The sequence below is a fragment of the Anguilla rostrata genome, chromosome 16 (genome assembly GCF_018555375.3).
Source record: "Anguilla rostrata isolate EN2019 chromosome 16, ASM1855537v3, whole genome shotgun sequence".
Classification (NCBI taxonomy): domain Eukaryota; kingdom Metazoa; phylum Chordata; class Actinopteri; order Anguilliformes; family Anguillidae; genus Anguilla; species Anguilla rostrata.
The window spans coordinates 37,036,954-37,051,605 of NC_057948.1; the positions used below are offsets into that span (position 1 = coordinate 37,036,954).

Sequence of the window (14,652 nt, forward strand, 5' to 3'; positions counted from 1 at the left end):
TTCAGCCTGTGCTGGAATACAGGCTATCAGTTTGGTTCTGTGGTCATTTTTTTGATACACACACACACACACACACAAACACACACACGCACGCACACACACAAACACACACACGCACGCACACACACATGCACCCACACTCATACACACACGAGCACACACACACACACATACACACACACACGCACAAACATTTACACACACACACACATTCACGCACACACACACGCAAGTGCACACACACACACACACACTATCTCACACTCACACATTCACGCACACGCACACACACGCAAGCACAAACACACCTTGCTGCTGAGTATTCTCTTCTGTGCTGTGACTCTCAAGACTGAGAAAATATGCTGTTTCTATACTGACCTCTAGTGGAATCTCAGAGATGCTGCAACTCAAATGTCATACGATGGGAAGATGGCAGCCTTGCTCACATGCGAAGGCCGGTTGGTTAAAACGAATGCAGGTTTTCGTGTTAAATGCTCATATGTGGGATTTGGGGCTCCATGTTAGTTTCTGCCTCAACCATAAATTATATGGGGAAACTGAACCAACCCGTGTGAATGACATCATCATCAGCCTATTTGAGTTTTATTTCCCTTTCTTAACCACATAAACAGGAAACATCAATTTGCATGATATACTGTACATATGAGTCCCCAGCTTCTCCATCAGCTGAAAATGAGACTACAGGAAGAAACTGAATTAAGCAACGTGTCCTTTGTGTGTGTGCATTCTCAAGCCAAATAAAAACATACGCACAATCAACAAATAATTCCCTTCTAGCACAACCAGATAGATTTAATTCAAATAATATGATTTCCACAAAACTTTATACAATATGTACAGCCCAACGGTTGTGTCTTTCTCCTGAATAGTACAATTTCAATATATGTACATGGTAAAGAATACAATGAAAACGAGATTTCCAGAGAGGTGAGAGGTCTGGCTCTCCAGTCAGTCATGTGATTGTAGCGACCAGTCAGAACAGAATGAATGCCCTTATGCCCTTCAGGCTGGAGGCCACGCCCCTGGTATCTGTAGCCCCGCCCCCTTCAGACACCGGCAGCACACAGTCCAGTGTTACTTCTGCCTTTAATATAAAGAGCTCCCAACGAACTAGACAGAGAGTCAGAAGAAGGACGAATAAGAGGAGGAGGAGAGAGAGAGGGGGAGGGAGAGAATGAGGGGGGTAGAGAGAGAGAGAGGGAAAGGCAGAGAGATGGGGAGAGAGAGAAAGAGAGAGTGATTTTCCGTTATTGAAACACAAAAACTTTCTACAATTACCTAGAGTAATTGTAATCTGAACCATAAGGGGAAGAGAGAGAGGGGAGGAGAGGGAGTGGTTAGAGAAAGCGGGAAAGGGAGAGAAGGGGGGAGAGGGAGGAGAGAAAAACAGAGAGAGAGAGGAAGAGAAAGGGAGAGGAAGAGAGAGAGGGTGAGAGAGAGAGCGAGAGAGGTGGTGGGAGAGAGAAAGGGAGAGGAAGAGAGACAGAGAGAGAGAGAGAGGGAGAGATGAGTAGGGCGCTAAGCTGCACAGTAGCGCAGCTCTACTTCATGCTGGCCTCTATCCAGTCCTTGAAGTTGGCGGTGCGGGTGTAGACGGTGTAGAGGTCGGGGCTGCAGCCGTGCTGCTCGTACCCGTGACTGACCACGCCCAGCAGCCTCCACACGACCCCGCCCCCCTCCTGCCCCTCCGAGAACACGGGGGCGGAGAAGGAGGCGGGGGGGGGCAGCAGCGCGATGCCCCCGGTGTCGCCGGGGCAGATGTTTGAGGGTCCGCGGGGGTGCTGTCTGCCGCAGAGCATGTTGTCTGTGATGCTGACCGGCGCCCCCTGCTGGGCGTACTGCTGCTCGCAGTCCACCACGTCCCCCAGCTGGATGAGCCCCGCCCGCGCGGTTTCGGCGTCGGCCGCGCCCGTCTCCCCCCGCGCGTCGGGCAGGATGGACCAGCCCACCACGTAGGCCTGCTGGGCGATGACCTCGCCGCCCTGCCGGAGGGGGAGGCACACGGGCAGCACGCGCTCCCCAATCCGCGCCTTGTCCAGCAGCTTCAGCACCGCCAGGTCTGAGTCCAGCATCAGCGGGTCGTAGTTGGGGTGCACCAGGACAGAGGACACCTGCCGAATCAGACCCGGATGGGTGAGGGGACTCCACAGCACACACCTGGCAACCCTCAACCAACACTTCCTCACGATTGGCTACCGGTTCAGGAATGAACCTAATTTTTTAGCAAATTTCAATTCTAAAGAAATATTTACAGAGATATCCTCATCCAAGGCACCCTGGATTATAATACACTGGAATCCGATCTGTTTTAAAATGCATAAGATATTTGTTTTGAATATATTTTTTAAATGCGATCTGCATGAGAGCGGACTCCAGTCTGATGTAAAGGACATGGCGGCTGAGCCTCACGCAGGTGCACAGGTATGAGCGCCACTCTGACGGGCAGCTCCGCCCCTCTTACCCGCAGGTGCTGGAGGTTCTTGGTCTCCCTGTCGTCGCTACGGTAGTGTTTTCCCATCACCACCTTGATGTTGCCGGGGGCGATGGGCAGCAGCTTCCCGAGATGGGTCACACAGTGGGCCGCGACCACCACGCTGCGCTGGTTCACCAGGGCCCCGCTGCAGACCAGCTGCCACGCCGCCCCCCCATCCTCTTCCTCACCCCCCTCCTCCTCGCCGGCCTTGGCCTTCCCCAGCCTGCCGGCCAGCGCCGCCATCTTGTCCGGTTTGCTGGCGGGGTCGGCGGGGGACCGGCGGTAAATGGCGGCGTGCCACGGCCAGCGGGTCTGAGCCAAACTCTCAGACTCAAAGCCTGGGAGCTTACCACACACTGAGAGGGGGGGGGGGAGAGAGAAAGAGAGGGGGGAGAGATTGGGGAAGAGAGAGAGCGGGAGAGAGAGAGAGGGGGAGGGGGGAGGGGGTGGAGGAGAGGGGGGAGGGGGGAGAGAGAGGGGGGAGAGGGGGGAGAGGGGGGGGGAGAGATTGGGGGAGAGGAGGGGAGAGGGAGGGAGAGGGGAGATAGAAAAAAAGGGGAAAGGAGAGACAGAGAGAGAGAAAGATAAATAAATGAACACAGTTGGGGTTGAAGGGTCAGGAGAGGGTAGAATAATAATACAGTCATCATGAATTCAACTTCTAATACTTCAGTAAATAATTCCACCACTCAGAAAGCCCCATACCTTAACATTTGCTCTTTTGGAGAAAACAGCTCTTTTTCAAGCTATAACTATATATCTATTTATCTATATGTTTAAATCAATGTCCTTAGCCCATCTATCTGCGTAACATGCAGTAAGATCTTGTTAATTAAATGTTTTCCTTTTATATTAAGCCTATGAAGTACAGGGCATGGGGGCTGGGGGCTGGGGGGTTGGGGGGCAGATTGTTTCATACCCGCATCCTTCCACAAAGCTCTCATTTATCACTTCATGTTTCTCACACAGACGCTAAAACTGGGTTTTGTTTAACCCCAACAATACGATACCTGATTCTGCTTATCAATGTCTTGATTCAAGACCATGATTTAGTTCATCAGTTCAATTTGCTTTAGTGCTGGGCTAAAACAAAAATATGCACCCACAACAGTCCTTTCTGGATAAGCCTGGACACCCCCGCGCTGAAGCTAACGGGCTGGACACCCCCGCGCTGAAGCTAACGGGCTGGACACCCCCGCGCTGAAGCTAACAGGCTGGACACCCCCGCGCTGAAGCTAACGGGCTGGACTGACAGGCGCTGATGCTAATGGGCTGGACTGATGGGTGCTGATGCTAACAGGCTGGACTGATGGGTGCTGATGCTAATGGGCTGGACTGACCGGTGTTGCAGGTTCAACAAGAGGTTCCCCAGGCACACCCGAGCTGAAGCTAATGAGCTGGACTGAAGGGTGCTGATGCTAACGGGCTGGACTGGCGGGCGTGATGCTAACGGGCTGGACTGATGGGTGCTGATGCTAATGAGCTGGACTGAAGGGTGCTGATGCTAACGGGCTGGACTGACGGATGCTGCAGGTTGTTGATGTCTTGATTCAAGACCATGATTTAGTTCATCAGTTCAATTTGCTTTAGTGCTGGGCTAAAACAAAAATCTGCACCCACAACAGTCCTTTCCGGATACGCCTGGACACCCCCACGCTGAAGCTAACGGGCTGGACACCCCCGCGCTGAAGCTAACGGGCTGGACTGACGGGTGCTGCAGGTTCACCGTGAGGTTCCCCAGACACACCCACGCTGAAGTTACCGAGCCGGACTGATGGGTGCTGATGCTAACGAGCTGGAATGATGGGTGCCAATGCTAACGAGCTGGACTGACAGGTGCCGATGCTAACAGGCTGGACTGACAGGTGCCGATGCTAACAGGCTGGACTGACAGGTGCCGATGCTAACAGGCTGGACTGACAGGTGCCGATGCTAACAGGCTGGACTGACAGGCTCTGAAGCTAACGGGCTGCACTGACGGGCACTGAAGCTAACGGGCTGGACAGATGGGCGCTGCAGGTTCACTGCGAGGTTTCCCTGTCTCTGCTGCCCTCACCTGGCGAGCAGGAGACATGGCGGCCGCTCCACTTGCCAGTCTTCAGGCAGGTGCGGCGGGGGCTGCCGGTGTGGTGGTAGAAGGGGGAGGCGCACTGGTACTCGATGTGCGTGTACAGGTGGTGGAACCCGGGGGCCAGCGGAGGGAGGGCGGCGGGGGCCATGGTGGGGCTGGACAGGCCCATCCGCTTCCCCAAACTCTGCGAGGAGTAGAACTTGTGCACCGGGGTCTTCCTGAGGGACAACGGAGGGTCAGGAGAGATGGGGGTCATTATGAGCCCACATGTGATCCAGGCTCCCGGGGGGGGGGGGGGGGATGAAAGAGCACAGGGATTAAATCTGAGAAAACAGTGGCTTGGGTTACCAATAAATACTGTTAGCATATTCAGGGGCATGTGGCTATGATCAACACAAAAGCATGTGACTGAAACGATTAATGCTGGCAGTTCTGAGATGGGATTGTGGGGGGGGAGGGGGGGAATGTGAGGTTGCGGCTCAGAATGTGTGTGAGTTGGCAGGGTAGCTACCGATAGGGGACCTGGGGGGGCAGGACCCTCTGTCTGACCAGCTCCGACACCTTGGGCTCCCGACATGCTAAAAACACACACACCACAAGGGGGCGCACCTTACCTCACAATACATTACATCCATTTTGCAGACATACAGCGGTTTGAGCCAGCCCAGGCTTCACCAGAGGCAGCGCAGACTGCTGCTGCTGCTGTAACCTGTATGCTGGACTGGCTCAAATGCACAAATGCAGTACCTCTGATGCACAGCGGCTGTTCCCCGCTCCTGGGGTGTTAAGTGGGGGGGGGGGGTAGTACCTCTGATGCACAGGGCTGTTCCCCGCTCCTGGGGGGTTAAGTGGGGGGGGGGCAGTACCTCTGATGCACAGCGGCTGTTCCCCGCTCCAGGTCCCGTTCAGCAGGCAGGTCCTCACTGCGCTGCCGCTCAGGGCGTGGGAGTTGTTGCAGAAGAACTCGGCTCGGTCTGGTTCCCTTCCAGAGCCCAGCACCACCGTGTGGTACCCATTATACAGCCTTGGAGGAAACAGGCGACACACGACCCACACTCACACACACACACACACACACACACACACACACACACACACCACACACACACACACACACACACACACAACACATACACACACACACACATCACACAACACACACACACACACACACTACACACGCACACACAAACACACTACACACACACACACACACACAACACAACACATACAACACACACACACACAAACACACACCAACACACACACACACACACACAAACACATACACTACACACTCACGCACACACCACACAACACACACACACACACACCGCACACACACACAAACACATACACACACACAAACACACACACACACACACACACACACACACAACACAGCACACACACACAACAACACACACACACACACACACACACACACACACACACACACCCCACACACACACGCACACACACACACGCGCGCACAGAAAAGACAGCAGTTGAGAGCAGCAAGCCCACAGTCAGGCCCTGGTGTGATATGTTTTGATTGAGGCAGATGAAGAATTTATTTAACAAAGAATATAAAATGGAATCACCACTGATGCTTTGGTTGTCTCCCTCTGTCTCTTGTCCCGTCTGTTTGTCGCCTCCTGGCTCTGATCCTCGTCCCGTTCCCGTGGACTCCACTCCCCTTCCTGTATCTTTGTCTCGCACTGTTTCCACGGTAACTCCTGTATCTTTGTCTCGCACTGTTTCCACGGTAACTCCTGTATCTTTGCTTCCCACTGTAATTCTCCCTGTGTCTTTACCGACAGCAGTGCCTGTATCTTTGCCCGCAGCAGTAACTGTGATCCCCCCTGTATCTGGGCTTTTGTCTATGTCTTTGGCCCCCCCTGTATCTGTGAGTTTTCCTGTAGCTTTAGTAGCGCCCGGATCGGGGCTTTTGTCTGTAACTTTCTCCTTGTCCGCGCTCTCAGCGGTGTTCACGTCTTTGCCCCCCGCCGCAGTGGTGGCTTTCCCTGTATCTTTGCCCCCCGCTGCCACAGTGACTTTTCCTGTATCTTTGCCCCCGTCGCTTCCCTTGCTTCTCTCGTTATCTTTGCCCTCCACCCTGTTCATGTCCTCGTCTGCGTCTTTGTCTTTCTCCCTCTCTTTCTCCTTCTCTTTTTCCGCCTCTTTTTCCAGGCCAGCGTCTGGGTCCAGTGCTGTGAACAAACCCAGACACAATCACGTACTGGCAGGTTAGCGTCGTTCAGTTAGTCAGGTAAAACAAGCCAATAAATAAATAAATGCATACATACAATATAATACAATACATTTAAGCCAGCTACAAATTGTGGTAATATTTACAATCATGCCAATGATCTAACAAAACTGCGTTTATGACTTATTTCTAGTGTAGATTTGTCAAACTGCAGTTTCTGTGATTTCCTTTCGATCAGCACTAAACTTAAGCCTTGGAAACAACCTATCGGAGCTTTCAGTCAGTCAGTGACATATTGATCGCCTAAGTCCTGACATGGACAATAAAATCAGCTGCAGACACTGCAGTGTTCAGGGCGTAGTCCGACATCCCTGCTCGAACGCAAGACGAGTAGCTGCGGCAGTATTTGTGAGCGCCTGCAGTGCTGCACCTGAGACACAGGTGGGCGCTGTCCCGCTCCAGGTGCTGTTGGGCAGACAGGTTCTCTGGGAGGCTCCGCGCATGACGTAGGGCCGATAGCACAGGTACTGCACGGCGATGGCGATGTCCTCCGGGCCGTACACCAGGAAGTGGTCACCATGTGCGGGCTTCTCCGGAACACCACAGGTGCGCTCCCGGGGCACTGGGGGGGGCGGGGTGGGGGGGAGGGAGCAGGGCAGGGGGGGAGAGCGCATTTAATGCAACGACCCGACACTTGCACCTTCAGTGCTTCGCACGCTGCAAGGCGCTGGAATGAGTGACAGGACATTACATCCAATCAGAGGCTGGAGGGCCCAGCTCCCGAGCTGACCGGTTGGTGCAGCCAGCCGCATTCCACTCAGAAGGGGCGGGATTAAGCCAGCTGAGGTCCGCTGTGTAATCACTGCACTCCGTCCCCCAATAACACACCAGATCCCACAGGCTGCCATCAGCGTGCCTCACAGCTCTGCTCCATACAGCTCTCCCCTGCAGTACAGTGCAGTGTGCACTACAGGCTGTGACACAACTGGCTCTCAGTGTGTGCATGCTCGTGTGTGTGTGTGTGTAACTGGACAGGCATATGGGGGGGGGGGGCGCCCCGCCCTGTGGCTGCAGGCTCTTACCGCAGAGCGGAGGGGGGGTGCTCCAGGACCCGTTCAGGCCGCAGGTGGCGCTGCGGGGGCCCTGCAGAGAGAACCCGGGGTCACAGCGAAAGGTGACTCGCCCCCCCAGGTGGAGGTGGCCCCCCTCCACGGCTCCGTGCGCTGGCACCGGGGGGGTCTCGCACATCACCACTGACAGGGTCACACAGCCCCAAAAATACCCCCGTTACACCCCAGCGTAAATAAAGACTGGCAAACGTATGGCCTAGTACATCAACAAAACTTTCACCAAAAGTGGAGGCTAGCAGGAGCACGCGATGCTACATTCCAAAACAAGCCGTGTGCATAATAATCTCCATTGTGCAGCCTGATGGATGATTATGATGCTGTTAGCATGTAGCTAGCATTAGCAAAGCTATGATCGAAAGCTTGCGACAGCAAACGCACAGTTACGCACAGTTACACACATGCCTAAAGGGCTGAGACACACAGCTCCTGTCTCACCACACATTTATATTGTGTCCCTGATTTTTATATTACTTTCATATGGAAATATGAATAAATCTTTCAGTTTCCAGCAACTGTGGTGATTTATATTTGGGTAAGATTTTGACTGTTTTAATTTTTCATTGGAAATTTTTCTTTGGAATTATTATTATTATTATTATTATTATTTATTTATTTTTATTATTATTATGTTCAGAGATAGGTTGTGTAAAGGCCATGTTTATGAACTAACACAAAATTATGAACTATCAAAATTACGCACGTGGGGAGGGTTTTAACAGGCGCACGCTTTGAGAAGGATGTGGGGAACGTTTTAACAGGTGCACGCTCTGAGAGGCATGTGGGGAACGTTTTAACAGGCGCACGCTTTGAGAAGGATGTGGGGAACATTTTAACAGGTGCACGCTCTGAGAGGCACGTGGGGAACGTTTTAACAGGCGCGCGCTCTGAGAAGCGTGGGGATTGTTTGGAAGCAGTACACTGGGTGGGACTCAAAACCAGTAAAAATAATATGAGCTTGTGGTATATCATCCCTCAACTCCCTCCAGTACCTTTCCCCTTATTTTGCATTCTTCTCTCTCTCTCTCTCTCTGTCTCTGTCACTCACTCACTCTCTCTCTCGCTCACTCGCTCATTCTCTGTCTCTCATTCTCGCTCTCGCTTTCTCTTTCTAACTCATTCACACTCTGTGCTGCTTGTTGCTAATGTTAACAGGAGCTACAAATATATGTGGTTCACTTTGAGGGAAAAAACAAATACTTTAAAGTAACTGAAAGTCGGGCAGATTGGATGTTTTGAGATAATGGCTTTACTGTGTGAGCTCAGGTCAGCAGCTGCTGTATTTCTGCATTCATTTGTTTGTAACCTTGTTTTAGCTCCACACGCTAATGAGGGAACTTTACCCCTCTGTGGCATACGGAGGATGTGTGTGCAGTGTGTACTGAGTAAAACTTTACTCTCCTGTGGCATACGGAGGATGTGTGTGCAGTGTGTACTGAGTAAAACCTCACTCTCCTGTGGCATACGGAGGATGTGTGTGCAGTGTGTACTGAGTAAAACTTTACTCTCCTGTGGCATACGGAGGATGTGTGTGCAGTGTGTACTGAGTAAAACTTCACTCTCCTGTGGCATACGGAGGATGTGTGTGCAGTGTGTACTGAGTAAAACTTCACTCTCCTGTGGCATACGGAGGATGTGTGTGCAGTGTGTACTGAGTAAAACTTCACTCTCCTGTGGCATACGGAGGATGTGTGTGCAGTGTGTACTGAGTAAAACTTCACTCCAGGAGTCCAGCTCTTTACGGGCGTCTCTCTTCATGGAAAATACACTCGTCCGAAAGGGCGCTTTGTCTCCCCCCATTTTTATAGACACACATTTAAATTACAGACCTCTGGAGAAAGGAGCCGTGCTCCAGCGTTCATACGCCCCTGGGGATGAACACGGGCCTGGAAACCGAGGATCGCTTCCAGGGACGTTTAAAAGAGAACGAGATCTGCACGAAAATACAAGTTCACGTCCGAGGAATGCGCGTGGCTGGATGTAACGTGCATTTAAGGACCGGTCTGGCAGGGGCCGCTGGACAGGGCTGTGTGCCAGGCGCATTCAGCAAAACGCACTGCAGACACACGTCCTTCACCGAGCCTTATGACCTCCCAGGAACCACGCGATCCACTTCCTGTCTGATCAGCTCTGCATTTTTAATGCTAATGGGACTGCAAGACCAAACACAGACCCTTATCCCAGACAGAAGCTCTTTGATTGACAGGAGCTTGGGTGCGATACACATTAGTCCTTACATTTGCTTTACTGATAACAAGGGAAGTCTGAAGGGTTCATTCAGGTAAACCCTTGAGGAAGAGACGTAACCTGATCTGCCTCAGTGAGACATGCATCGCTGTGTGAGCCGCTCTGGATGAGAGAGGCTCTGAGATGTACCTGCGATTCTGGGCCACGGCCAGTGTTGCCAGGTCCGCGGTTATCACTGGACTTGGGCTACTTTTCAGATGGAAAATGAACTGCTGCGGGTCGTAGATTTTGGGCTGTTATTTTGCTAGTGCCGCGGTTGTGGAGAAGGGGAGCTCTCTTTGACTGTCTCTGCAGACAGCCCAGTGGAGGAGAGCAGTGCTATACTACTGGTATCACTACTAACACCATTCATTTCCTCCCCTTGGTCCACCACTGCACCCCCCCCCCCTCGCCTGTGCACCACTGCATCCCCCCCTCGCCTGTGCACTACTGTGCTCACTCCTCATCCCGGATCTGGGTACCTTTGGTGCAGGTTTTCAATGCCTTTTGAAAATGCCTTTGCCTTTCAATGCTGGAAATTCCCCCTTGACCTGGCGACCCTATTGGGGGGCGACATAGCTCAGGAGGTAAGAGCGGTTGTCTGGCAGTCAGAGGGTTGCCAGTTCGATCCCCCGCCCTGGGCGTGTCGAAGTGTCCCTGAGCAAGACACCCTCTGGTGAGTGAGAGGCATCAGTTGCAAAGCACTCTGGATAAAAGCGCTGTATAAATGCAGTCCGTGCACCATCACCCTGCCGGCGGTTATGCAGACTGGCCGCGTACCGAGCCATGAGCTCACAGCGCCGCCAATTCCCCCGGGAACCGGGAACCGGGAGCGACGCAGGCTTTTCCACCGGCCCAGATGCCAGCCGACACCACGATCCCCAAAAATAGCAATGAGTCAACACAGGCCAAACAAGCCCCCCCTCCCCCCCAAAAAAATAAAGAATTTTCCTCCTTTCTGTCACCAATGTGTTTTCCACATCGAGCATGAACCCATCGAACCAATGAGACGAAGCCGTCGGAGAACAGCCGCGGTGCGCTGGGGGTGTGTGTGTGTGTGTGTGTGTGAGTGTGTGTGTGTGGGTGTGTGGGTGTGTGTGTGTGTGTGTGTGAGTGTGTGTGTGTGGGTGTGTGGGTGTGTGTGGTGTGGTGTGTGGTGTGTGTGTGTGAGTGTGTGGGTGTGTGTGTGGTGTGGGTGTGGGTGTGTGTGTGGTGTGTGAGTGCTGTGGGTGTGGGTGGTCGCTGGTGGTGTGTGATGTGGGGTGTGTGGTGTGGTGTTGTGTGTGTGTGTGTTGCCTTGATGTGTGTGTGATGTGAGTGTGGGTGGTGTGTGTGTAGTGTGTGGGTGTGTGTAAGGATGGTGTGTGGTGGGTGAGTGCATGTGGGGGGGGGCAGCTGGGTGTGTGACATGAAACGAGCGAGTTTGTTCCTGTGCAAGAGCATTTCACTTCACTGATACTGCGATGCTGGGGGGTGACGTAACTGAGGCCTGTACAACTAAGGACCTGTAGGCCTAGTGCAAGGAGAGTCAAGGGGCAGCATTCTGTGAAACAATCAACCCACGGCTTATTTACACAGAAATATAAAGTCCTTCATGCACTCACAGATCGCTCCAAGAAATGACCCCGAATCTAACCTGACACCTAATCTGAACTGATACCCTGTCAGCCTCAGGACAAGCTCAAAGCATGTACATGCTTGCACACACACACACTCACACACACACACACACACTCACACACACATGCACTCATGCACTCACACACTCACACACACACACACATACACCACACACACACACACACACCACACACTCACCACACACACACTCACACTCACACACACACACCACACACACACACACACACACACCACACACAAACCACACACACAACCACACACACAACCACACACACTCACACACACACACACCCACACACACCACTCACACACACACACACACACACCACACTCACACACACACACACACACACAACACACTCCATCACACACATCACACACAAAACACACACACTCACACGCACATGCACATACACACACACACACACACACTCACACACACATGCACACACACAAACACACACTCACACACACATGCACACACACACACACACACACACACACACACACACACACACACACATACACATGCACTCACACACTCACACACACACACACACAGTAGCAGCACAGCTCAGCTGAATGTGATGGAATGTGGAATGAGATGGTCAGCAGGAAGGTGACTCCCCCTTCCAGGGGGATCTGTCCTGGATGTGCAGGTGAGACGGGGGGGCAGAGGAGGGAGGTGAGGGGGCTGAGGTGGGGGGGCTGAGGGAGGGGAGGGATGAGACGGGGGGGCTGAGGTGGGGGGGCTGAGGGAGGGGGGGCTGAGGGAGGGGAGGGATGAGAGAGGGGGGCTGAGGTGGGGGGGCAGAGAGAGGGGTTGTGGGTAACTCACCGTTCTCACAGCGCCTGCCAGTATAGCCGGCCAGACAAGCGCATCGGTACGAGTGGGCGGAGTCCAGGATGCAGGTCCCATCATGCAAACAGGGGGAGGAGCTACACGCTGTGAGTGACAGAAATGCCGGAGTGGGGAGTTATTAAAAAGGCTCATTTTAAAACCTGAGACGTGACAGCGCATCATTAGCATCCCGGAGGCTGGATCACTGCCACATGCTTTCCACAGCTGGATTAACTGTGTTTGGCAGGCATCCCACCTGCAGCAGCTAGGAGCGCAGGAGCGTTTGGGAACCAGTGATTTCTGACTCACGGTTCTGACAGGCTAATCTCTATTAAGTGTTTTAAGGTAAAACTTCCCAGAGGAGAATCCGGGCACGCGCTTGGCATGACGCCAGGACGCTGAGCTGTGGCACTGGTTCTCAGGTATGTGCGTGCGTACGTGGGTACCTGAGGCCTCCTGGAATATGGCGAAGAAACCGTCAAAGTTCTTATAGCCGTCAGAGACGAAGAGGATGTGCAGAAAGTTCCCAGAGCTCCTGATTGGCGGAGGTCTCTGGTTCCCGCAGTATCGGCCAATGACGCGAGAGTTTAGGTCCTCGCCATCCCGCACCTCCACGAAATCGTAGCGGCAGCTGTGGTCGTACTCCAGGCTGAGCATCATGAACCTGTGAGGAGGAGGAGGAGAGTTTACCTGTGTACAGGGGGAGAGTTTACCTGTGTACAGGGATTCACCTGTGTACAGGGGGAGAGTTTACCTGTGTACAGGGATTCACCTGTGTACAGGAGGACAGTTTGCCTGTGTACAGGACAGTTTTCCTGTGTACAGCAGGACAGTTTGCCTGTGTACAGGACAGTTTGCCTGTGTGCAGGACAGTTTGCCTGTGTGCAGGAGGAGAGTTTGCCTGTGTACAGGGGGACAGTTTGCCTGTGTGCAAGACAGTTTGCCTGTGTGCAGGGGGACAGTTTGCCTGTGTACAGGCCAGTTTGCCTGTGTGCAGGACAGGACAGTTTGCCTGTGTACAGGGGGAGAGTTTGCCTGTGTACAGGACAGTTTGCCTGTGTGCAGGACAGTTTGCCTGTGTACAGGGGGAGAGTTTGCCTGTGTACAGGACAGTTTGCCTGTGTGCAGGACAGTTTGCCTGTGTACAGGAGAGTTTGCCTGTGTACAGGACAGTTTGCCTGTGTGCAGGACAGTTTGCCTGTGTATAGGACAGTTTGCCTGTGTACAGGAGAGTTTGCCTGTGTACAGGACAGTTTGCCTGTGTGCAGGACAGTTTGCCTGTGTACAGGGGGAGAGTTTGCCTGTGTACAGGACAGTTTGCCTGTGTGCAGGACAGTTTGCCTGTGTACAGGAGAGTTTGCCTGTGTACAGGACAGTTTGCCTGTGTACAGGAGAGTTTGCCTGTGTGCAGGAGAGTTTGCCTGTGTGCAGGACAGTTTGCCTGTGTATAGGACAGTTTGCCTGTGTACAGGAGAGTTTGCCTGTGTACAGGACAGTTTGCCTGTGTGCAGGACAGTTTGCCTGTGTACAGGACAGTTTGCCTGTGTATAGGACAGTTTGCCTGTGTACAGGAGAGTTTGCCTGTGTACAGGACAATTTGCCTGTGTGCAGGACAGTTTGCCTGTGTGCAGGACAGTTTGCCTGTGTACAGGACAGTTTGCCTGTGTACAGGAGAGTTTGCCTGTGTACAGGACAGTTTGCCTGTGTACAGGACAGTTTGCCTGTGTGCAGGACAGTTTGCCTGTGTACAGGACAGTTTGCCTGTGTACAGAAGAGTTTGCCTGTGTACAGGACAGTTTGCCTGTGTACAGGACAGTTTGCCTGTGTGCAGGACAGTTTGCCTGTGTACAGGACAGTTTGCCTGTGTGCAGGACAGTTTGCCTGTGTACAGGACAGTTTGCCTGTGTACAGGACAGTTTGCCTTTGTGCAGGACAGTTTGCCTGTGTACAGGACAGTTTGCCTGTGTACAGGGGGAGAGTTTGCCTGTGTACAGAAGAGTTTGCCTGTGTACAGGACAGTTTGCCTGTGTACAGGGGGAG

At 52.9% G+C, this 14,652-nt stretch overlaps 1 protein-coding gene across 5 annotated transcripts in view; it reads right to left on the reverse strand.

The window, feature by feature from the left end:
* Window positions 1–792: 792 nt before the first annotated feature.
* The window catches only part of pamr1b (peptidase domain containing associated with muscle regeneration 1b), a 39,266-nt gene continuing 25,406 nt past the window's right edge, over window positions 793–14,652 (reverse strand). For 4 of the 5 annotated variants that reach the window (XM_064313778.1, XM_064313780.1, XM_064313782.1 and 1 more), the window contains exons 5-14: window positions 13,059–13,276; window positions 12,610–12,717; window positions 7,860–8,030; window positions 7,208–7,399; window positions 6,170–6,778; window positions 5,432–5,620; window positions 5,077–5,143; window positions 4,551–4,783; window positions 2,483–2,850; window positions 793–2,132 (exon numbers count right to left, since the gene is read on the reverse strand). In XM_064313778.1, the coding sequence (XP_064169848.1) occupies window positions 1,563–2,132; window positions 2,483–2,850; window positions 4,551–4,783; window positions 5,077–5,143; window positions 5,432–5,620; window positions 6,170–6,778; window positions 7,208–7,399; window positions 7,860–8,030; window positions 12,610–12,717; window positions 13,059–13,276 (2,725 nt within the window). In that variant the 3' untranslated portion in view covers window positions 793–1,562. The remainder of the gene's footprint in view (window positions 2,133–2,482; window positions 2,851–4,550; window positions 4,784–5,076; window positions 5,144–5,431; window positions 5,621–6,169; window positions 6,779–7,207; window positions 7,400–7,859; window positions 8,031–12,609; window positions 12,718–13,058; window positions 13,277–14,652) is intronic. The other variant, XM_064313779.1, reaches the window with a different exon arrangement.